At 35.4% G+C, this 24,663-nt stretch overlaps 1 protein-coding gene across 1 annotated transcript in view; it reads right to left on the bottom strand.

The window, feature by feature from the left end:
* The window catches only part of LOC110508269 (collagen alpha-2(VI) chain), a 46,489-nt gene that overhangs the window by 2,178 nt on the left and 19,648 nt on the right, over nt 1-24,663 (bottom strand). The window contains exons 9-27 of the mRNA XM_036966129.1: nt 24,061-24,087; nt 23,832-23,957; nt 22,716-22,778; nt 22,553-22,615; nt 21,733-21,786; nt 21,607-21,642; nt 21,377-21,439; nt 21,127-21,252; nt 20,747-20,809; nt 20,125-20,175; nt 18,918-19,079; nt 18,305-18,340; nt 17,736-17,781; nt 15,257-15,409; nt 15,007-15,101; nt 13,202-13,383; nt 12,861-13,039; nt 12,732-12,770; nt 2,521-2,855 (exon numbers count right to left, since the gene is read on the bottom strand). Of these exons, the coding sequence (XP_036822024.1) occupies nt 2,521-2,855; nt 12,732-12,770; nt 12,861-13,039; nt 13,202-13,383; nt 15,007-15,101; nt 15,257-15,409; nt 17,736-17,781; nt 18,305-18,340; nt 18,918-19,079; nt 20,125-20,175; nt 20,747-20,809; nt 21,127-21,252; nt 21,377-21,439; nt 21,607-21,642; nt 21,733-21,786; nt 22,553-22,615; nt 22,716-22,778; nt 23,832-23,957; nt 24,061-24,087 (1,899 nt within the window). The remainder of the gene's footprint in view (nt 1-2,520; nt 2,856-12,731; nt 12,771-12,860; nt 13,040-13,201; nt 13,384-15,006; nt 15,102-15,256; nt 15,410-17,735; nt 17,782-18,304; nt 18,341-18,917; nt 19,080-20,124; nt 20,176-20,746; nt 20,810-21,126; nt 21,253-21,376; nt 21,440-21,606; nt 21,643-21,732; nt 21,787-22,552; nt 22,616-22,715; nt 22,779-23,831; nt 23,958-24,060; nt 24,088-24,663) is intronic.

The following is a 24,663-nucleotide window of genomic DNA, read 5'->3' as shown; positions in this document are numbered from 1 at the left end:
GGGTGCTGGACTATTGAAAACAGGGGAGGGTGCTAGAGTATTGAAAACGGGAGGGTGCTGGAGTATTGAAAACAGAGGAGGGTGCTGGAGTATTGAAAACAGGGGAGGGTGCTGGAGTATTGTTAACAGGGGAGGGTGCTGGAATATTGAAAACAGGGGAGGGTGCTAGAGTATTGAAAACAGGGGAGGGTGCTGGTGTATTGAAACCTGGGGAGGGTGCTGGTGTATTGAAACCTGGGGAGGGTGCTGGAGTATTGAAAGCAGGGGAGGCTGCTGGAGTATTGAAAACAAGAGAGGGTGCTGGTGTATTTAAACCTGGGGAGGGTGCTGGAGTATTGAAAACGGGAGGGTGCTGGAGTATTGAAAACAGAGGAGGGTGCTGGAGTATTGAAAAAAGGGGAGGGTGCTGGAGTATTGTTAACAGGGGAGGGTGCTGGTAAATTGAAACCCGGGGAGGGTGCTGGAGTATTGAAAACAGGGGAGGGTGCTGGAGTATTGAAAACAGGGGATGGTGCTGGTGTATTGAAAACAGGGGAGGGTGCTAGAGTATTGAAAGCCGGGGAGGGTGCTGGAGTATTGAAAACAGGGGAGGGTGCTGGAGTATTGAAACCTGGGGAGGGTGCTGGACTATTGAAAACAGGGGAGGGTGCTAGAGTATTGAAAACTGGAGAGGGTGCTGGAATATTGAAAACAGGGGAGGGTGCTGGAGTATTGAAAACAGGGGAGGGTGCTAGAGTATTGAAAACAGGAGAGGGTGCTGGAATATTGAAATGTGTTTAGGGTGCTGGAGTATTGAAAACAGGGGGGGGTGCTGGAGTATTGAAAACATGGGAGGGTGATGAAGTATTGCAAACAGGAGAGGGTGCTGGAATATTGAAACCTGTGGAGGGTGCTGGATTATTGAAAACAGGGGAGGGTGCTGGATTATTGAAAACAAGGGAGGGTGATGGAGTATTTAAAACAAGGGAGGGTGGTGGAGTATTGAAAACAAGGGAGGGTGCTGGAGTATTGAAACCTGGGGAGGGTGCTGGAGTATTGAAAACAGGAGAGGGTGCTGGTGTATTGAAACCTGGGGAGGGTGCTGGAGTATTGAAAACAGGGGAGGGTGCTAGAGTATTGAAAGCAGGGGAGGGTGCTGGAATATTGAAAACAGGAGAGGGTGCTAGAGTATTGAAAACAGGGGAGGGTGCTGATGTATTGAAACCTGGGGAGGGTGCTGGACTATTGAAAACGGGAGGGTGCTGGTGTATTGAAACCTGGGGAGGGTGCTGGAATATTGAAAACAGGGGAGGGTGCTAGAGTATTGAAAACAGGGGAGGGTGCTAGTGTATTGAAAACAGGGGAGGGTGCTAGAGTATTGAAAACAGGAGAGGGTGCTGGATTTTTGAAACCTGTGGAGGGTGCTGGATTATTGAAATCAGGGGAGGGTGCTGGTGTATTGAAAACAGGAGAGGGTGCTGGAATATTGAAACCTGTGGAGGGTGCTGGAGTATAGAAAACAGGGAAGGGTGCTGGAGTATTGAAAACAGGAGCGGGTGCTGGAGTAGTGAAAACAGGGGAGGGTGCTGGAGTAGTGAAAACAGGGGAGGGTGCTAGAGTATTGAAAACAGGAGAGGGTGCTGGAATATTGAAACATGTGGAGGGTGCTGGAGTATTGAAAACAGGGGAGGGTGCTGGAGTATTGAAAACAAGGGAGGGTGATGGAGTATTGAAAACAAGGGAGGGTGCTGGTGTAATGAAAACAAGGGAGGGTGCCTATGTATTGAAACCTGGGGAGGTTGCTGGAGTATTGAAAATGGGAGGGTGCTGGTGTATTGAAACCTGGGGAGGGTGCTGGAATATTGAAAACAGGGGAGGGTGCTAGAGTATTGAAAGCAGGGGATGGTGCGGAAGTATTGAAAACAGTGGAGGGTCTTAAGAGTATTGAAAACAGGGGAGGGTGCTGGTGTTTTGAAACCTAGGGAGGGTGCTGGAGTATTGAAAGCAGGGGAGGGTGCTGGAATATTGAAAACAGGAGAGGGTGCTGGAGTATTGAAAACAGGAGAGGGTGCTGGATTTTTGAAACCTGTGGAGCGTGCTGGATTATTGAAAACAGGGGAGGGTGCTGGTGTATTGGAAACTGGGGAGGGTGCTGGAGTATTGAAAACAGGGGAGGGTGCTAGAGTATTGAAAACAGGAGAGGGTGCTGGAATATTGAAACCTGTGGAGGGTGCTGGATTATTGAAAACTGCGGAGGGTGCTGGAGTATTGAACAGGGGAGGGTGCTAGAGTATTGAAACCTGGGGAGGGTGCTGGATTATTGAAACCTGGGGAGGGTGCTGGAATATTGAAAACGGGAGGCTGCTAGAATATTTAAAACGGGAGGGCCATCATTTTGACCCCATCTTAATGAGATATTTTTTATATGTTTATATAATTTGTTTTGAGAATACAATGTAGCTCAGTATTTGAATGATTTATTTCATTCAGGGGTTTTTGCTCGTCTTTATCAGGGGTGCCATTAATGAAGGATCTGACTACCTGTGACATCACCAGGTTGTTGACAGCGTGTATGATGGCGCTGCCGAGAGAGGAGGCGGAGTCCATGTAGCTCATCCCTGCCAGCGAATCAGCGATCACCGTCAGATTGTGCGTGAGCGAAAACTCCACCCTCTGTTCTGACTGGCCGCCGTACTGCAGCAGGGCCACGCGGGCGTTCCTGTCGTCTGATTGGCCGTTGGCCAACGTGAGGCGGCGCGCCACATTCTCGATGAACTCCTTGGCTCGGCGGTGGTTCTCCACTCCCATCCTCTCTGACCCGTCCAGCATGAACACAAGGTCCACAGGGCGCTGGACACAGCTGGCCACCGCTGGTTCTGAAACACACACACACACACGTTGACACGTTGAAGAGACACACACAGCTATTGGATAAACATTTGTGTATTTTCATCTATTATCGTATGAATCTGTTATTATAGAATGTATATGTTATAGTATGTATATGTTATAGTATGTATCTGTTATAGTATGTAATTATTATAGTATGTATTTGTTATAGTATGTATCTGTTATAGTATGTATCTGTTATAGTATGTATCTGTTATAGTATGTATATGTTATAGTATGTATATGTTATAGTATGTATATGTTATAGTATGTATATGTTATAGTATGTATCTGTTATAGTATGTAATTATTATAGTATGTATTTGTTATAGTATGTATCTGTTATAGTATGTATCTGTTATAGTATGTATCTGTTATAGTATGTATCTGTTATAGTATGTATCTGTTATAGTATGTATCTGTTATAGTATGTATCTGTTATTATAGTATGTATATATTATAGTATGTATCTGTTATAGTATGTATCTGTTATCATAGTATGTATCTGTTATAGTATGTATCTATTATTATAGTATGTGTCTATTATTATAGTATGTATCTATTATAATATGTATATATTATAGTATGTATCTGTTATAGTATGTATCTGTTATAGTATGTATCTGTTAAAGTATGTATCTGTTATTATAGTATGTATCTGTTATAGTATGTATCTGTTATAGTATGTAATTATTATAGTATGTATCTGTTATTATAGTATGTATCTGTTATAGTATGTATCTATTATAGTATGTATCTGTTATAGTATGTATATGTTATAGTATGTATCTGTTATAGTATGTATATTTTATTATAGTATGTACCTGTTATAGTATGTATCTATTATTATAGTATGTATCTGTTAAAGTATGTATCTCTTATAGTATGTATCTGTTATAGTATGTATCTGTTATTATAGTATGTATCTGTTAAAGTATGTATCTGTTATAGTATGTATCTGTTATAGTATGTATATATTATTATAGTATGTATCTGTTATAGTATGTATATATTATAGTATCTATCTGTTATAGTATGTATCTATTATTATAGTATGTATCTGTTATAGTATGTATCTGTTATAGTATGTATCTGTTATAGTATGTATCTATTATAGTATGTATCTATTATTATAGTATGTATCTGTTATAGTATGTATCTGTTATAGTATGTATCTATTATTATAGTATGTATCTGTTATAGTATGTATCTATTATTATAGTATGTATCTGTTATAGTATGTATCTATTATAGTATGTATCTGTTATAGTATGTATATTTTATTATAGTATGTATCTGTTATAGTATGTATCTATTATTATAGTATGTATCTGTTAAAGTATGTATCTGTTATAGTATGTATCTATTAAAGTATGTATCTGTTATAGTATGTATCTGTTATAGTATGTACCTGTTATAGTATGTATCTTTTATTATAGTATGTATCTATTATTATAGTATGTATCTATTATTATAGTATGTATCTGTTAAAGTATGTATCTATTATAGTATGTATCTGTTATAGTATGTATCTATTATTATAGTATGTATCTGTTATAGTATGTATCTATTATTATAGTATGTATCTGTTATAGTATGTATCTATTATTATAGTATGTATCTGTTATTATAGTATGTATCTGTTAAAGTATGTATCTGTTATAGTATGTATCTGTTAAAGTATGTATCTGTTATAGTATGTATCTGTTATAGTATGTACCTGTTATAGTATGTATCTTTTATTATAGTATGTATCTGTTATAGTATGTATCTATTATTATAGTATGTATCTGTTATAGTATGTATCTGTTATAGTATGTATCTGTTAAAGTATGTATCTTTTATAGTATGTATCTGTTATTATAGTATGTATCTGTTATAGTATGTATCTGTTATAGTATGTATCTGTTAAAGTATGTATCTTTTATAGTATGTATCTATTATTATAGTATGTATCTGTTATAGTATGTATCTGTTATAGTATGTATCTGTTAAAGTATGTATCTTTTATAGTATGTATCTGTTATAGTATGTATCTATTATTATAGTATGTATCTGTTATAGAATGTATATATTATAGTATGTATCTGTTATAGTATGTATATATTATAGTATGTATCTGTTATAGAATGTATATATTATAGTATGTATATATTATAGTATGTATCTGTTATAGTATGTATCTATTATTATAGTATGTATCTGTTATAGTATGTATCTGTTATAGTATGTATCTATTATTATAGTATGTATCTATTATAGTATGTATCTGTTATAGTATGTATCTATTATTATAGTATGTATCTGTTATAGAATGTATATATTATAGTATGTATCTGTTATAGTATGTATATATTATAGTATGTATCTGTTATAGTATGTATATATTATAGTATGTATCTGTTATAGTATGTATATATTATAGTATGTATCTGTTATAGTATGTATCTGTTATAGTATGTATCTGTTATAGTATGTATCTGTTAAAGTATGTATCTATTATTATAGTATGTATCTGTTATAGAATGTATATATTATAGTATGTATCTGTTATAGAATGTATATATTATAGTATGTATCTGTTATAGTATGTATATATTATAGTATGTATCTGTTATAGTATGTATCTATTATTATAGTATGTATCTGTTATAGTATGTATCTGTTATAGTATGTATCTATTATTATAGTATGTATCTATTATAGTATGTATCTGTTATAGTATGTATCTATTATTATAGTATGTATCTGTTATAGAATGTATATATTATAGTATGTATCTGTTATAGTATGTATATATTATAGTATGTATCTGTTATAGAATGTATATATTATAGTATGTATCTGTTATAGTATGTATATATTATAGTATGTATCTGTTATAGTATGTATCTATTATTATAGTATGTATCTATTATAGTATGTATCTGTTATAGTATGTATCTGTTATAGTATGTATCTGTTATTATAGTATGTATCTGTTATAGTATGTATCTATTATTATAGTATGTATCTATTATAGTATGTATCTATTATTATAGTATGTATCTGTTATTATAGTATGTATCTGTTATAGTATGTATCTATTATTATAGTATGTATCTATTATTATAGTATGTATCTTTTATTATAGTATGTATCTGTTATAGTATGTATCTATTATTATAGTATGTATCTTTTATTATAGTATGTATCTGTTATAGTATGTATCTATTATTATAGTATGTATCTTTTATTATAGTATGTATCTGTTATAGTATGTATCTATTATTATAGTATGTATCTGTTAAAGTATGTATCTGTTATAGTATGTATCTGTTATAGTATGTATCTATTATAGTATGTATCTGTTATAGTATGTATCTGTTAAAGTATGTATCTATTATTATAGTATGTATCTATTATAGTATGTATCTATTATTATAGTATGTATCTATTATAGTATGTATCTATTATTATAGTATGTATCTATTATTATAGTATGTATCTGTTATAGTATGTATCTATTATTATAGTATGTACCTGTTATAGTATGTATCTGTTATAGTATGTATCTATTAAAGTATGTATCTGTTAAAGTATGTATCTGTTATAGTATGTATCTATTATAGTATGTATCTATTATAGTATGTATCTATTATTATAGTATGTATCTATTATAGTATGTACCTGTTATAGTATGTATCTGTTATTATAGTATGTATCTGTTAAAGTATGTATCTATTATTATAGTATGTATCTATTATAGTATGTATCTGTTATAGTATGTATCTGTTATAGTATGTATATATTATTATAGTATCTGTTATAGTATGTATCTGTTATAGTATGTATCTGTTATAGTATGTATCTGTTATAGTATGTATCTGTTATAGTATGTATCTGTTATAGTATGTATCTGTTATAGTATGTATCTGTTATAGTATGTATCTGTTATAGTATGTATCTGTTAAAGTATGTATCTATTATTATAGTATGTATCTGTTATAGTATGTATCTGTTATAGAATGTATATATTATAGTATGTATCTGTTATAGTATGTATATATTATAGTATGTATCTGTTATAGTATGTATCTATTATTATAGTATGTATCTGTTATAGTATGTATCTGTTATAGTATGTATCTGTTATAGTATGTATCTGTTAAAGTATGTATCTATTATTATAGTATGTATCTGTTATAGAATGTATATATTATAGTATGTATCTGTTATAGAATGTATATATTATAGTATGTATCTGTTATAGTATGTATATATTATAGTATGTATCTGTTATAGTATGTATCTATTATTATAGTATGTATCTGTTATAGTATGTATCTGTTATAGTATGTATCTATTATTATAGTATGTATCTATTATAGTATGTATCTGTTATAGTATGTATCTATTATTATAGTATGTATCTGTTATAGAATGTATATATTATAGTATGTATCTGTTATAGTATGTATATATTATAGTATGTATCTGTTATAGAATGTATATATTATAGTATGTATCTGTTATAGTATGTATATATTATAGTATGTATCTGTTATAGTATGTATCTATTATTATAGTATGTATCTATTATAGTATGTATCTGTTATAGTATGTATCTGTTATAGTATGTATCTGTTATTATAGTATGTATCTGTTATAGTATGTATCTATTATTATAGTATGTATCTATTATAGTATGTATCTATTATTATAGTATGTATCTGTTATTATAGTATGTATCTGTTATAGTATGTATCTATTATTATAGTATGTATCTATTATTATAGTATGTATCTTTTATTATAGTATGTATCTGTTATAGTATGTATCTATTATTATAGTATGTATCTTTTATTATAGTATGTATCTGTTATAGTATGTATCTATTATTATAGTATGTATCTTTTATTATAGTATGTATCTGTTATAGTATGTATCTATTATTATAGTATGTATCTGTTATAGTATGTATCTATTATAGTATGTATCTATTATTATAGTATGTATCTATTATTATAGTATGTATCTGTTATAGTATGTATCTATTATTATAGTATGTACCTGTTATAGTATGTATCTGTTATAGTATGTATCTATTAAAGTATGTATCTGTTAAAGTATGTATCTGTTATAGTATGTATCTATTATAGTATGTATCTATTATAGTATGTATCTATTATTATAGTATGTATCTATTATAGTATGTACCTGTTATAGTATGTATCTGTTATTATAGTATGTATCTGTTAAAGTATGTATCTATTATTATAGTATGTATCTATTATAGTATGTATCTGTTATAGTATGTATCTGTTATAGTATGTATATATTATTATAGTATCTGTTATAGTATGTATCTGTTATAGTATGTATCTGTTATAGTATGTATCTGTTATAGTATGTATCTGTTATAGTATGTATCTGTTATAGTATGTATCTGTTATAGTATGTATCTGTTATAGTATGTATCTGTTATAGTATGTATCTGTTATAGTATGTATCTGTTAAAGTATGTATCTATTATTATAGTATGTATCTGTTATAGTATGTATCTGTTATAGAATGTATATATTATAGTATGTATCTGTTATAGTATGTATATATTATAGTATGTATCTGTTATAGTATGTATCTATTATTATAGTATGTATCTATTATAGTATGTATCTGTTATAGTATGTATCTGTTATAGTATGTATCTGTTATTATAGTATGTATCTGTTATAGTATGTATCTATTATTATAGTATGTATCTATTATAGTATGTATCTATTATTATAGTATGTATCTATTATAGTATGTATCTGTTATAGTATGTATCTATTATTATAGTATGTATCTGTTAAAGTATGTATCTATTATTATAGTATGTATCTGTTATAGTATGTATCTGTTATAGTATGTATCTATTATAGTATGTATCTATTATAGTATGTATCTATTATTATAGTATGTATCTGTTATAGTATGTATCTGTTATAGTATGTATATATTATTATAGTATCTGTTATAGTATGTATCTGTTATAGTATGTATCTATTAAAGTATGTATCTGTTAAAGTATGTATCTGTTATAGTATGTATCTATTATAGTATGTATCTATTATAGTATGTATCTATTATTATAGTATGTATCTATTATAGTATGTATCTGTTATAGTATGTATCTATTATTATAGTATGTACCTGTTATAGTATGTATCTGTTATAGTATGTATCTGTTATAGTATGTATCTGTTATAGTATGTATCTGTTATAGTATGTATCTGTTATAGTATGTATCTGTTATAGTATGTATCTGTTATAGTATGTATCTGTTATAGTATGTATCTGTTATAGTATGTATCTGTTAAAGTATGTATCTATTATTATAGTATGTATCTGTTATAGTATGTATCTGTTATTATAGTATGTATCTGTTATAGTATGTATATATTATTATAGTATGTATCTATTATTATAGTATGTATCTGTTATAGTATGTATCTGTTATAGTATGTATCTGTTAAAGTATGTATCTGTTATAGTATGTATCTGTTATAGTATGTATCTATTATAGTATGTATCTGTTATAGTATGTATATATTATTATAGTATGTATCTGTTAAAGTATGTATCTATTATTATAGTATGTATCTGTTATTATAGTATGTATCTGTTATAGTATGTATCTGTTATAGTATGTATCTGTTAAAGTATGTATCTGTTATAGTATGTATCTGTTATAGTATGTATCTATTATTATAGTATGTATCTGTTATAGTATGTATATATTATAGTATGTATCTGTTATAGTATGTATCTATTATTATAGTATGTATCTATTATTATAGTATGTATCTGTTATAGTATGTATCTGTTATAGTATGTATCTGTTATAGTATGTATCTATTATAGTATGTATCTGTTATAGTATGTATATATTATAGTATGTATCTGTTATAGTATGTATCTATTATTATAGTATGTATCTATTATTATAGTATGTATCTGTTATAGTATGTATATATTATAGTATGTATCTGTTATAGTATGTATATATTATAGTATGTATCTGTTATAGTATGTATATATTATAGTATATATCTGTTAAAGTATGTATCTATTATTATAGTATGTATCTGTTATAGTATGTATATATTATAGTATGTATCTGTTATAGTATGTATATATTATAGTATGTATCTGTTATAGTATGTATCTGTTATAGTATGTATCTATTATTATAGTATGTATCTGTTATAGTATGTATCTGTTATAGTATGTATCTGTTAAAGTATGTATCTGTTATAGTATGTATCTGTTATAGTATGTATCTATTATTATAGTATGTATCTGTTATAGTATGTATCTGTTATAGTATGTATCTGTTAAAGTATGTATCTGTTATAGTATGTATCTGTTATAGTATGTATCTATTATTATAGTATGTATCTGTTATAGTATGTATCTGTTATAGTATGTATCTGTTAAAGTATGTATCTGTTATAGTATGTATCTGTTATAGTATGTATCTATTATAGTATGTATCTGTTATAGTATGTATATATTATTATAGTATGTATCTGTTAAAGTATGTATCTATTATTATAGTATGTATCTGTTATTATAGTATGTATCTGTTATAGTATGTATCTGTTATAGTATGTATCTGTTAAAGTATGTATCTGTTATAGTATGTATCTGTTATAGTATGTATCTATTATTATAGTATGTATCTGTTATAGTATGTATATATTATAGTATGTATCTGTTATAGTATGTATCTATTATTATAGTATGTATCTATTATTATAGTATGTATCTGTTATAGTATGTATCTGTTATAGTATGTATCTGTTATAGTATGTATCTATTATAGTATGTATCTGTTATAGTATGTATATATTATAGTATGTATCTGTTATAGTATGTATCTATTATTATAGTATGTATCTATTATTATAGTATGTATCTGTTATAGTATGTATATATTATAGTATATATCTGTTAAAGTATGTATCTATTATTATAGTATGTATCTGTTATAGTATGTATATATTATAGTATGTATCTGTTATAGTATGTATATATTATAGTATGTATCTGTTATAGTATGTATCTGTTATAGTATGTATCTATTATTATAGTATGTATCTGTTATAGTATGTATCTGTTATAGTATGTATCTGTTAAAGTATGTATCTGTTATAGTATGTATCTGTTATAGTATGTATCTATTATTATAGTATGTATCTGTTATAGTATGTATCTGTTATAGTATGTATCTGTTAAAGTATGTATCTGTTATAGTATGTATCTGTTATAGTATGTATCTATTATTATAGTATGTATCTGTTATAGTATGTATATATTATAGTATGTATCTGTTATAGTATGTATATATTATAGTATGTATCTATTATAGTATGTATATATTATAGTATGTATCTGTTATAGTATGTATCTATTATTATAGTATGTATCTATTATAGTATGTATCTGTTATAGTATGTATCTATTATTATAGTATGTATCTATTATAGTATGTATCTGTTATAGTATGTATCTATTATTATAGTATGTATCTGTTATAGTATGTATCTATTATTATAGTATGTATCTGTTATAGTATGTATCTGTTATAGTATGTATCTGTTATAGTATGTATCTATTATTATAGTATGTATCTGTTATAGTATGTATCTGTTATAGTATGTATCTATTATTATAGTATGTATCTATTATAGTATGTATCTGTTATAGTATGTATCTGTTATAGTATGTATCTATTATTATAGTATGTATCTGTTATTATAGTATGTATCTGTTATAGTATGTATCTATTATTATAGTATGTATCTATTATAGTATGTATCTGTTATAGTATGTATCTGTTATAGTATGTATCTATTATAGTATGTATCTATTATTATAGTATGTATCTGTTATAGTATGTATCTGTTATAGTATGTATCTGTTAAAGTATGTATCTGTTATAGTATGTATCTGTTATAGTATGTATCTATTATAGTATGTATCTGTTATTATAGTATGTATCTGTTATAGTATGTATCTATTATTATAGTATGTATCTGTTATAGTATGTATATATTATAGTATGTATCTATTATTATAGTATGTATCTGTTATAGTATGTATCTATTATTATAGTATGTATCTGTTATAGTATGTATATATTATAGTATGTATCTGTTATAGTATGTATCTGTTATAGTATGTATCTGTTATAGTATGTATCTGTTATAGTATGTATCTGTTAAAGTATGTATATATTATAGTATGTATCTGTTATAGTATGTATATATTATAGTATGTATATATTATAGTATGTATCTATTATTATAGTATGTATCTGTTATAGTATGTATCTATTATTATAGTATGTATCTGTTATAGTATGTATCTGTTATAGTATGTATATGTTATAGTATGTATCCGTTAGAGTATGTATCTATTATTATAGTATGTATCTGTTATAGTATGTATCTGTTATAGTATGTATATATTATAGTATGTATCTGTTAAAGTATGTATATATTATAGTATGTATATGTTATAGTATGTATCTATTATTATAGTATGTATCTGTTATAGTATGTATCTGTTATAGTATGTATATATTATTATAGTATCTGTTATAGTATGTATCTGTTATAGTATGTATCTGTTATAGTATGTATCTGTTATAGTATGTATATATTATTATAGTATCTGTTATAGTATGTATCTGTTATAGTATGTATCTGTTATAGTATGTATCTGTTATAGTATGTATCTGTTATAGTATGTATCTGTTAAAGTATATATCTGTTAAAGTATGTATCTGTTATAGTATGTATCTGTTATAGTATGTATCAGAATGATCTTACCAGTTTTACAGGGAAGGTCAGGACACACGATCACAGGGTCTAAGAGAGAAGTATTCATCATTTATCTCTGTTATACAAGTACTATGTGTACAAGAGAATGTGTGTGTTTAGGTGTGTGTGTGTGTGTACCTGGGCAGAGCACGGTCTCTATCTTGTCGATGAACTCCTCTGCCACCAGATCAGCGAAGCGCCTCATCCCCAGCACCCTACCGTCTCTCTGACAGGCTATACTCTTCAGGCTCTCATTCTCCTCTATCTGGTCAAACATGTCCCCTATACCTATAGCGCTCACGTCCACACTGGGGTCGCTGCTCACACACACACACACACACACACACACACACACAAATCATAAGATAGGTGGCACACACAGCTGATAAAACATGTGTCCCCCCTCGACACACACACACACACACACACACACACACACACACACACACACACACAGCTCCAGCTCCCGGGTCTGGTACCTGCAGAGGTATGTGAGCAGTGAGTCATCGTCCCTGGGGTCGAACCGTCCGTCTGTGATGACCACCACGGTGACGTTGGCTTTAGCTCGGCGGCTGTCCTTGATCAAGTGGTCGTAGGCATACTTCAGCGCTGACGGGGTCCACGTCCCCCCGGCTATCCACTCCAGACGCTTCACCGCATCCTACAGACAGACGGACAGGGTGGGAAGGTGTTAGCCCACTGAGCTCGGGGAGTTAATGCAAGTCTTCAGGTCTCATCCTGCAAAGGGTCGGGCCGAGAGAGGGCGGGGGTGTGGGTGTTTATGTCTCAGTCTGGGTTCAAAGGTCAAACTCAGGCGATCTGAACACCACAAGACTGTGTCGCCCGCTGAGCTAAAGCCTTGGCATTAACTCGGGGAGCTAATACAAGTCTTCAGTTGTCAGGTAATGTTAGACTTGTGTGTCGCTCCACTTCAAGACAGACAGGGAGTCACATATTGTTGGTATATAGTTTATTATTATTATATTACTTTGAGGTAGAGGTCACATATTTTTGGTATATAGTTTATTATTGTTATTATTGTTATAGTACCTTGAAGTAGGACGATTAAATCCTATATGCTAATCGTCCTCCTAAAGGTAGGCTAAATCCTATATGCTAATCGTCCTCCTACGGCTAAATCCTATATGTTAATCGTCCTCCTACGGCTAAATCCTATATGCTAATCGTCCTCCTACGGCTAAATCCTATATGCTAATCGTCCTCCTACGGCTAAATCCTATATGCTAATCGTCCTCCTACGGCTAAATCCTATATGCTAATCGTCCTCCTAAAGGTAGGCTAAATCCTATATGCTAATCGTCCTCCTACGGCTAAATCCTATATGCTAATCGTCCTCCTAAAGGTAGGCTAAATCCTATATGATAATCGTCCTCCTAAAGGTAGGCTAAATCCAATATGCTAATCGTCCTCCTAAAGGTAGGCTAAATCCAATATGCTAATCGTCCTCCTAAAGGTAGGCTAAATCCAATATGCTAATCGTCCTCCTAAAGGTAGGCTAAATCCAATATGCTAATCGTCCTCCTAAAGCTAGGCTAAATCCAATATGCTAATCGTCCTCCTAAAGGTAGGCTAAATCCAATATGCTAATCGTCCTCCTAAAGGTAGGCTAAATCCTATATCCTATATGCTAGTAGCCTGTCCACGCGTTTTCCTTTTCAATGATGATCACATTTTTTGATTGCACCTCGACTCCACTTCTTTTCTATTTATTTTTTTATTGAACCTTTATTTAACTTTACATTATCAATATGTATTTACAGACACAGTAGTAAACTATAGTCTAATAGTCTCAAATTAATTTCCTAGGAAATATAACTGCCAGTGATTCGTAGGCAGCCTACTCTATTTCAATGAGAGGAGCCCTACTAGGAGAGGAGAGATAGCCGCAGCAGAGGTTGAAGCAGCGAATGCTGAGTGTGAATAAGGTGACAAAGGTTTTAATACAAAAGGCGTTTCCAAATTATCTGCGGGACAACAAAAAATATTTAACTCCCAAAGACAAATGTCTGACTCGCTCGCCGGCAGCGTGAAAAATGCAGAGCTACAACGAGTTCTGTCGGACCCACCAGGCAGCCCTCTACCTTGAAGCCACAATTGGGGCGGCAGGGTAGCCTAGTGGTTAGAGCGTTGGACTAGTAACCGGAAGGTTTCAAGTTCAAACCCCCGAGCTGACAAGGTACAAATCTGTCGTTCTGCCCCTGAACAGGCAGTTAAACCCACTAGGCCGTCATTGAAAATAAAAAATAAATAAAAATTCACATACCTTGAAGGCAGACAGGGAGTCGATCTTGGAGTCATTGAGCCTGATGGCCTGGAAGGTTCCACTGTGACTGTACTGTACCACCCCCACTCTGGTACCTGCCGGAGTCACCAGGGAGAAAATACTTTACATTCTACACAATCGGTACTAGCAGGAGAAGTTATCTGGGTGTAAAAAAAATAAATTGTTTTGAGTGAATCTGAACTAACACTGCACAAATAAGCCTAAGGTCGTAGTGTGTGTGTGTGTGTACCTGTCTCTGAGTTGGGGTCCTTGGCCATAGATCCCAGTCTGTTGATGGTGTTGATCACAAAGTTCTTCTCCAGAGTGAAGTTGGCGAGACCAACGGACTCTGAGCTGTCAATCACAAACACGATGTCCAGCGCCCCACACCGCTTCTCACAGTCTGCACGGACAACACAGTACAGGGGTTAATGGTGTGTTCGTCTGCTTTCTCACAGTCTGCACGGACAACACAGTACAGGGGTTAACGGTGTGTTCGTCTGCTTTCTCACAGTCTGCACGGACAACACAGTACAGGGGTTAATGGTGTGTTCGTCTGCTTTCTCACAGTCTGCACGGACAACACAGTACAGGGTTACAGGGGTTAATGGTGTGTTCATCTGCTTTCTCACAGTCTGCACAGACAACACAGTACAGGGGTTACAGGGGTTAATGGTGTGTTCATCTGCTTTCTCACAGTCTGCACGGACAACACAGTACAGGGGTTACAGGGGTTAATGGTGTGTTCATCTGCTTTCTCACAGTCTGCACGGACAACACAGTACAGGGGTTAACGGTGTGTTCGTCTGCTTTCTCACAGTCTGCAGGGACAACACAGTACAGGGGTTAATGGTGTGTTTGTCTACCGCTTCTTCTTTGTTCGGCTCATGTTACGTTAATTACGTTAACCACTATTATTGAGTCCATGCAACTTATTATGCAAAATGTTTACTCCTGAACTCATTTAGGCTTACCATAACAAAGGGGTTGAATACTCATTGACTCAAGATATTTCAGCTTTTAATGTTACATTTTTTTTTTCTACAAACATAATTCCACTTTGACATTATGGGTTATTGTGTGTAGATCAATGACACAAATTCTCAATTGAATCCATTTTAAATTCAGGCTGTATCACAACTAAATGTGGAAAAAGTCAAGGGCTGTGAATTGTTTCTGAAGGCTCTGTAGTCCATGAGTTTGGTGATATTTGAAGGTAATTGAAGGGAGTTTTAAACCGAGTGATGAACTGGTTGGTATTTTCACCATTTTAAGTAATAGAGGTTCACTAGGATGCTAATGGTTTTACATGTAAGCAAAGTGAACAAGATGGCACACAAACTATTTAGCTCCTTTCAACAATATTTTTTTAGCTCCTATTGCGTTTATTTTCTATAAACGAAGGCTCAGTTAACTTCAGGTAAAATATGTACACATGCAAAGTGAAGATAGAATGTGTTAAACATGTTTATTTGTAAGAAAATAGCATTTAACAGTTCGCTAGCATTATGCTAACAGGAAATGTGTTTTGCTAAGCGCTAGCTAGCTCTAGGCTATTGGGTTTCCGGTATCCTTGTCGCATGTGTTGGTTAATAATGGGACGTTTCTAGCGTTGTTTAACACAAAGCCGTGTGTAGCTTTATGGAAATTGACACTGCTAGTACACTGAGCTCTCTATAATGTAATGTTAACCTTTATGGTCCAATTTGACGGTTTTACACGACAAATAGCTGTTGTTGTTATACACTCGCTTCTATACTGATTGAATAGTCTTAGGTTATACGCACTAGTTATTTGACTGTTACTGAGGTAATTAGCGGATTCTGCAGATGTATGGAGATAGCTTTTTGAACTTGACGCCTTCATTTTTTGGAATGTGAAAAATACTACAATGCACTTGTAATGACAAAACATGAAAAAAATAAAACTACTGTAAAATTTAATACATATTGGAGTAATACTAATACTGAAATTAATACTAATACTGAAATTAATACTAATACTGAAATTAATACTAATACTGAAATTCATATTAATACTGAAATTAATATTAATACTGAAATTAATACTAATGCTGAAATTCGTACTAATACTGAAATTAATACTAATACTGAAATTAATGCTAATACTGAAATTAATGCTAATACTGAAATTAGTGCTAATACTAATATTAATACTAATACTGAAATTAATGATAATACTGAAATTAATGCTAATACTGAAATTAATGCTAATACTGAAATTAATGCTAATACTGAAATTAATGCTAATACTGAAATTAGTGCTAATACTAATATTAATACTAATACTGAAATGAATGCTAATACCGGAATTCATACTTATACTAATACTGAAATTCATACTAATACTGAAATTAATACTAATACTGAAATTAATACTAATACTGAAATTCATATGGAAATTAATACAATACTGAAATTAATACTAATACTACCATTAATACTAAAACTGAAATTAATACTAATACTGAAATTCATATGGAAATTAATACAATACTGAAATTAATACTAATACTGACATTAATACTAATACTGACATTAATACTAATATTAATACCAATATTGTTCGCCTCGTCATTCCACCCTGTTAATTCAGGGCCATTATCTGCTGACCAGGTCTCAGTCGGAGGCATGTGACACGTGGATTTCAGGCTGTTGTGTGTGTGTTTTGTGTGAATGTGTGTGTGTGTGTGTGTCTGAATAACTCACCACAGCAGCCACAGGTCTCTCTGATGTAGTTCATAACATCACATTCCTACAATGAAAACATCACATTTCATCACAAGACCTTTCTCTGAGAGGGATGACAAAAGAGGGATAGAGGGGAGCGAGGGGATAGAGAGGATAGAGGAATGGAGAGAGAGGGATAGAGGGGAGAGAGGGATAAGGAGAGGGGAGAGAGGGATAGAGGGAGGGGTGATAGAGGGATAGGGGGGATAGATGGATAGAGGGGTAGAGGGGATAGATGGATAGGGGGGATAGAGTGAGGGGGGTAGATGGATAGAGGGGGAGAGGGATAGGGGGGAGATGGAGAGGGGATAGAGGGGGAGAGGGATAGAGGGGGATAGATGGAGAGGGGATAGAGGGGATAGATGGATAGAGGGGATAGATGGATGGGGGGATAGAGTGAGGGGGGGATAGATGGATAGAGGGGGAGAGGGATAGAGGGGGAGAGGGATGGGGGGATAGATGGAGAGGGGATAGAGGGGTAGAGGGGATAGATTGGGTAGAGGGAGAGGGGATAGAGGAGTAGAGTGAGAGGGGATAGAGGTTCTTACTGTTAGGCCGGGATCTCCCTCAGGACCTGGATCTCCCTGTAGAGAGAAAGGAGATGCTTTCATACACAGATTATAACACACACACACACACACACACTCAAACACACTCACACACACTCACTCACTCGAACACACTCACACACTCGAACACACTCACTCACTCGAACACACTCACTCACTCGAACACACTCACACACTCGAACACACTCACACACACTCACTCACTCGAACACACTCACACACTCGAACACACTCAAACACACACACACCGTGTGGAAGTACTGTCTGTGTGTATGTGTGTGTGTGTGTGTGTGTATGCGCGTGTGTGTGTGTGTGTCTGTGTGTGTGTGTGTGTATGCGCGTGTGTGTGTGTGTGTGTGTCTGTGTGTGTGTGTGTATGCGTGTGTGTATGTGTGTGTGTATGTGTGTGTGTGTCTGTGTGTGTGTCTGTGTGTGTGTGTCTGTGTGTGTATGCGCGTGTGTGTGTCTGTGTGCGTGTGTGTGTGTCTGTGTGTGTGTCTGTGTGTGTATGCGCGTGTGTGTGTCTGTGTGTGTGTGTCTGTGTGCGTGTGTGCGTGTCTCTGTGTGTGTGCGTGGGTGCTTGTGTACGTACGTCTCGTCCACCCACTCCTCTTGGTCCTCTGAATCCAGGTTCTCCCTGAGGCCCTGGTTCTCCCTCCTCTCCAGAGGTTCCCTTTCCCCCTGGTCCTCCCTTGGGGCCACAGTCTCCTCTGCCTCCTCTGGGCCCTGGACCGCCCTTCTCCCCACGTTCACCCTGAATACACACAGGGTCAGACGGTGTGTTAGAGAGAGTGTTAGGCTGTTAGGGAGTGTGTGTGTGTCAGGGAACCATCCTACTCAATAAACTATACTAAATATATTCAAATATATTCACCAAATACATAAGTGGATGTGATGAGCTGTAAACAGACCCAGAGCCACTGGGTGTGATGAGCTGTAAACAGACCCAGAGCCACTGGGTGTGATGAGCTGTAAACAGACCCAGAGCCACTGGGTGTGATGAGCTGTAAAGAGCTGCTATTTTTTAAACTTTCTGTTTTGCCATTTCTGAATGTGTTATTCAATTTGTTTCTATGTGCTATAGTAGTAAAAGCCAAATTCTACGTTCTTTCAAATATTTTATATCTATTTATATCTACAGGGGTCCTGAAATCCAAATCAAATGGCTAAATGTTAAAAACAATTCCATATGTTATCTTAGTAGATATTGCAATCTAAGGGCGTATTTAATAAAAATAAGACCTATTGAGTCCAAGTTAAAAACAGGGACAAAGTAGGCTACTGTTTTTGAGGCTGACTTCTTTGCCTCATGATTTGTCAAATCGCGCACAATTTCTCTGTGTTTCACACCAGTGCATCACTCCCGACAGACACAAGCAAAAACTATTTCCATAAATGTTCTTAAATGTCTTTAAGTACCAGCTGTCAGAGCAGTTTACAGATCACTGCACCTGTACATAGCCCATCTGTAAACAGCCCATCCAACTACCTCATCCCCATACAGTATTTATTTATTTATCTTGCTCCTTTGCTCCCCAGTATCTCTACTTGCACATTCATCTTCTGCCGATCTACCATTCCAGACTGAAGCCTCTGAACACCTCAACTTATACCTCATTCAATCACCGCTGTGATCCCTTCCCAACACTAAGTAGCCTTCTCATTCCCATTCCTGCTTTGTCATCTCTGTGCAGTCCTCGCCTATACTGTGGTTCTCCCATCCTTGTAAATTGCTCAAGTCACCAGCCTCCACTGGTGTGTGTGTGTGTGTGTGTGTGTGTGTGTGTGTGTACGCGTACCGTTGGTCCTCTTGGTCCTGGGTAACTGAAGCCAGCTCTTCCCACGTCGCCCTACAGCAGCACAGAAATCAATCGATCAGTACAGAGATCAATCAATCACAACACAGTCAAAACAGTCACATTACGGTTCCCAAACTCGGTCCTGGGTCCGCCTGGGGGCATGTTTTGGTTTTAGCCCTTAACACTCCACAGCTGATTCAAATGATCAATAGCTTGATGATTAGTTGATCATTTGAATCAGCTGTGTAATGCTAGGGACAAAAACACAAAACATGCCCCCCTCGAGGTCCCGATAACTGAGTTTGGGGAACCTCCTGCATTAAAGATAGAGTCACAGCCATGCATGAAGTCAACAGCAATATCAGGTTGACTTCCACAACAGCTAGAAGATCGTTAAACTTCTCTGTTGTCTTTTGCATCTCACTCATCTGTAACATCTGCAGTTCATCCTGCTCCTCATCACTGAGTCTCAGACATACACACACACAACTACACACACACTCAGACAAACACACACACACAACTACACACACACTCAGACAAACACACACACAACTACACACACACTCAGACAAACACACACACACAAACTACACACACACTCAGACAAACACACACACACCTTTGGTCCTGCCAGGCCGGGGTCTCCTCTCGGTCCGGCATCACCGGGGTCGCCACGGGTACCCTGTTACACAGATAGTGGTTACCATAGCAACATTATGATGCCATCCCCGTGGTTACTGTAAATTGCTACCATATCACCATAACATAACCATGTACACACACACACACACACACACACACACACACACACACACACATACATACATACATACGTACACACACACACACACACACACACACACACACACACACACACACACACACACACACACACACACACACACATACACACACACACACACACACACACATACAGGAAGACAAGAACATTAGGAAAGCATTGTGATCGGACTGGTGAAGCTATGATCTGTGACCTACGTTCTTCCCTGCCGCTCCTGAAGTACCGGGGGGCCCGCGTGGCCCCGGGAGTCCGTTGTCTCCCTTGGTTCCTTTGTTTCCTACTTCACCTGGCAGTCCTCTCAGCCCCTCAGGTCCTGCCTCGCCCTGAAACACAGAAGGACAACACAGGCAGGTAGGGGGTGTGTCTGTGTCTGAGCGAGTGAAAGTGTGTGTGTGTGTGTACGCGTGCGTGTGAGAGCAAGTGTGTGTGAGCGATGTTGTGTCATACCTTGTCTCCTTTAACTCCGTCTGGTCCCGGGGTCCCCTTTGACCCAAAGTCTCCTCTTCTCCCCTACAAACACAACAACCCAGCAACCATTAGAGAGAAACCTTACACAACCGTTAATAGACAGAACCCATTAGACTATGGCCACGACGTTCAGACAATATTGAGACACAGAGCTAGTTTCCCTAGAACACGTTGCCTGTGGCATCATGCAGAGTTTCAGAGGGTCTCACCAGTTCTCCCTTGTCTCCTGGGCCTCCAATAGTTCCCTAGAAGAGACACACAAATGATTATCTGACATACAGTATTTTACATTGTTGTGCCAGTTAGAGTGTTGTAGTATGTGTGGAGCTTCTTACTGGTGTTCCTTTGGCTCCAGGGAAGCCAGGCGAGCCGGGACTCCCTCTCTCACCCTGAGGAGGAGGAAGACAACAAGGTTATTTACCCTTTGACCTCTAACTTTGACCTCTAACCTTTCTATCGGGTGTTGGGGAATAATCAGAATTAGTTGGTAACATAGGTAAGATGTTTTATATTCATCATATGTTTGTAAGTTACTTCTCATCAGAATGTGTTTGTATAATACTGTGGCCGGGGTTGCAGTATCTGTTCTCTGTCAGGACTAAGTTATTTGGGCCGCAGAGAGGGGAGAGGTCAAGCGTGTATCTCTTGGCTCCACAATGTCTGTGTGCCAGTCAATGTGTCTCTGTGATCTTATCAAGATAGGGTGGATGTGATATATGCCTGTTGATGTGTGGATTTGGTTTATGGTTCTGAGTTTGAGAAAATAACATAGTTTAGGAGACAAAGCTGAACGATAATTTATGGCCAATGCTGTCTGGCTATGTGTGTCTTTGCTATAAAGGATCTCAGTTGCAACGTGTAAGGGACTCTCAGAGAATTCATTTATAGACACTGAATTGATCTGAGAGTCACAGGGTTGTGATGGAGCTCATATAATTAAAGATGGACTTTATGATAACTCTGACTTGTGTGTGATTTGCTCTCATGATTTGGTAATTACAGGAAATTTCCACGACACGGGTCCCTGGCCTAACAACCAGAGAGGAGCCGTGGAGAGCAACAGAGGTCAGGGATGATCCCTCTGATGTCAGAGCTGTACGGAACACTGGGATGTAGCAAGTAACATCATATCGTGTGCAGTGACTTCCTGTTTACCTTAGGTCCAGCGTCTCCCACCGGGCCGAGGGGGCCTGCGCTTCCTGGTCGACCGGGATCTCCCTGGAGACACAAACACGGTGATTGTATAACTAGGGTCCAAGCAGCAAACGAGGCGTTGTAATTTTGTTATTAAAATTCTGTTTTGATCTCAATCGCGTACCTTCTCTCCGTCTGTTCCAGGAAGTCCACCATTGCCCGCGTCTCCTGGGTGACCATCAGGACCCTGTTGTCAGACACACACACACACACACACACACACACACACACACACAGGGAAAATAGTGATCAATGTACACTCATTTCAACCACAAATCAACAACACGATTTCAAGGGTTGGTTTACTTGAAGTAGAATTCAGGTTTGTTGAGAACACAATTAAATATCAAGGCAATAGTGTTGCTAGTAATAGTAACATATACTAGATGTGTCACGCCTACTCCCCCTCCTCCTCCCCCCTCCCGGCGCTCAAAGGCTGCCTTGCAATACGCACTCCTGACATCATCATTACGCACTCCTGACACCATCATTACGCACTCCTGCCTTCCCTAGTCACACGCATCAGCGATATTGGACTCACCTGGACTCTATCACCTGTTTATTACCTCCCCTGTCTGTGTCTGTTCCCTGCTCTGTTCCCTGCTGCTGCATTGATAGTCTGTGTGATTCCCAGTTATGTTCCTGTCCTGTTGCCATGTCACCTCCCCGTACCTGCTTCTCTTCTGCAGCGTCGTACCTTACAAGATGTTATGTTCTGTCAGGTTTCTCAGAACATACCGTGTCTGTTTATTACCTCCCCTGCCTGTGTCAGTTCCCTGCTCTGTTCCCTGCTGCTGCATTGATTGTCGCCTGTCTGTTCCCAGTTCTGGCGCTGTTCCTGTAGGTTTCTCAGAACATACCCTGTCTCCTGGATCTAGTCAGGTTTCTCAGAACATACCCTGTCTCCTGGATCTAGTCAGGTTTCTCAGAACATACCCTGTCTCCTGGATCTAGTCAGGTTTCTCAGAACATACCCTGTCTCCTGGATCTAGTCAGGTTTCTCAGAACATACCCTGTCTCCTGGATCTAGTCAGGTTTCTCAGAACATACCCTGTCTCCTGGATCTAGTCAGGGTTCTCAGAACATACCCTGTCTCCTGGATCTAGTCAGGTTTCTCAGAACATACCCTGTCTTCTGGATCTAGTCAGGTTTCTCAGAACATACCCTGTCTCCTGGACCTCGTCAGGTTTCTCAGAACATACCCTGTCTCCTGGATCTAGTCAGGTTTCTCAGAACATACCCTGTCTCCTGGATCTCCTTTGCAGCCGGGAGCGCCGATGCGCCCGATCTTCCCCTTCTGTCCGTCTGTCCCGTTGCGTCCAGCGAGGCCGGCCACACCCTTCGTCCCCTCAGCTCCGATCTCTCCCTGAAAACACACACACTCAGCAATAACACAGAATCTTCCTCGAGTCCCACGCTGCCCAGATCTGAAAATCAATAAATAATACCTAATGAAATATTTATCTCACCTTTTCACCCTCCAGACCGATTTCACCCTACAAGAACAGAACAGAAATCAGAACAACACAACAACAGAGCACAGAACACGGATCAACAGAACAACAGCCATTAGGGAAACAACACACATTATTACTGATATTACTAGTCACTATATATAAATACATTATTACTGGTATTACTAGTCACTATATAGAAATACATTATTACTGGTATTACTAGTCACTATATAGAAATACATTATTACTAGTCACTATATATAAATACATTATTACTAGTCACTATATATAAATACATTGTTACTGGTATTAATAGTCACTATATATAAATACATTATTACTGATATTACTAGTCACTATATATAAATACATTATTACTAGTCACTATATATAAATACATTATTACTGGTATTACTAGTCACTATATAGAAATACATTATTACTAGTCACTATATATAAATACTTTATTACTGGTATTACTAGTCACTATATATAAATACATTATTACTGGTATTACTAGTCACTATATATAAATACATTATTACTAGTCACTATATATAAATACATTATTACTGGTATTACTAGTCACTATATATAAATACATTATTACTGGTA

This window comes from Oncorhynchus mykiss, chromosome 28 (assembly GCF_013265735.2).
Source record: "Oncorhynchus mykiss isolate Arlee chromosome 28, USDA_OmykA_1.1, whole genome shotgun sequence".
In the NCBI taxonomy this organism is placed as follows: Eukaryota; Metazoa; Chordata; class Actinopteri; order Salmoniformes; family Salmonidae; genus Oncorhynchus; species Oncorhynchus mykiss.
This window is presented reverse-complemented; position numbering and strand designations above follow the sequence as displayed.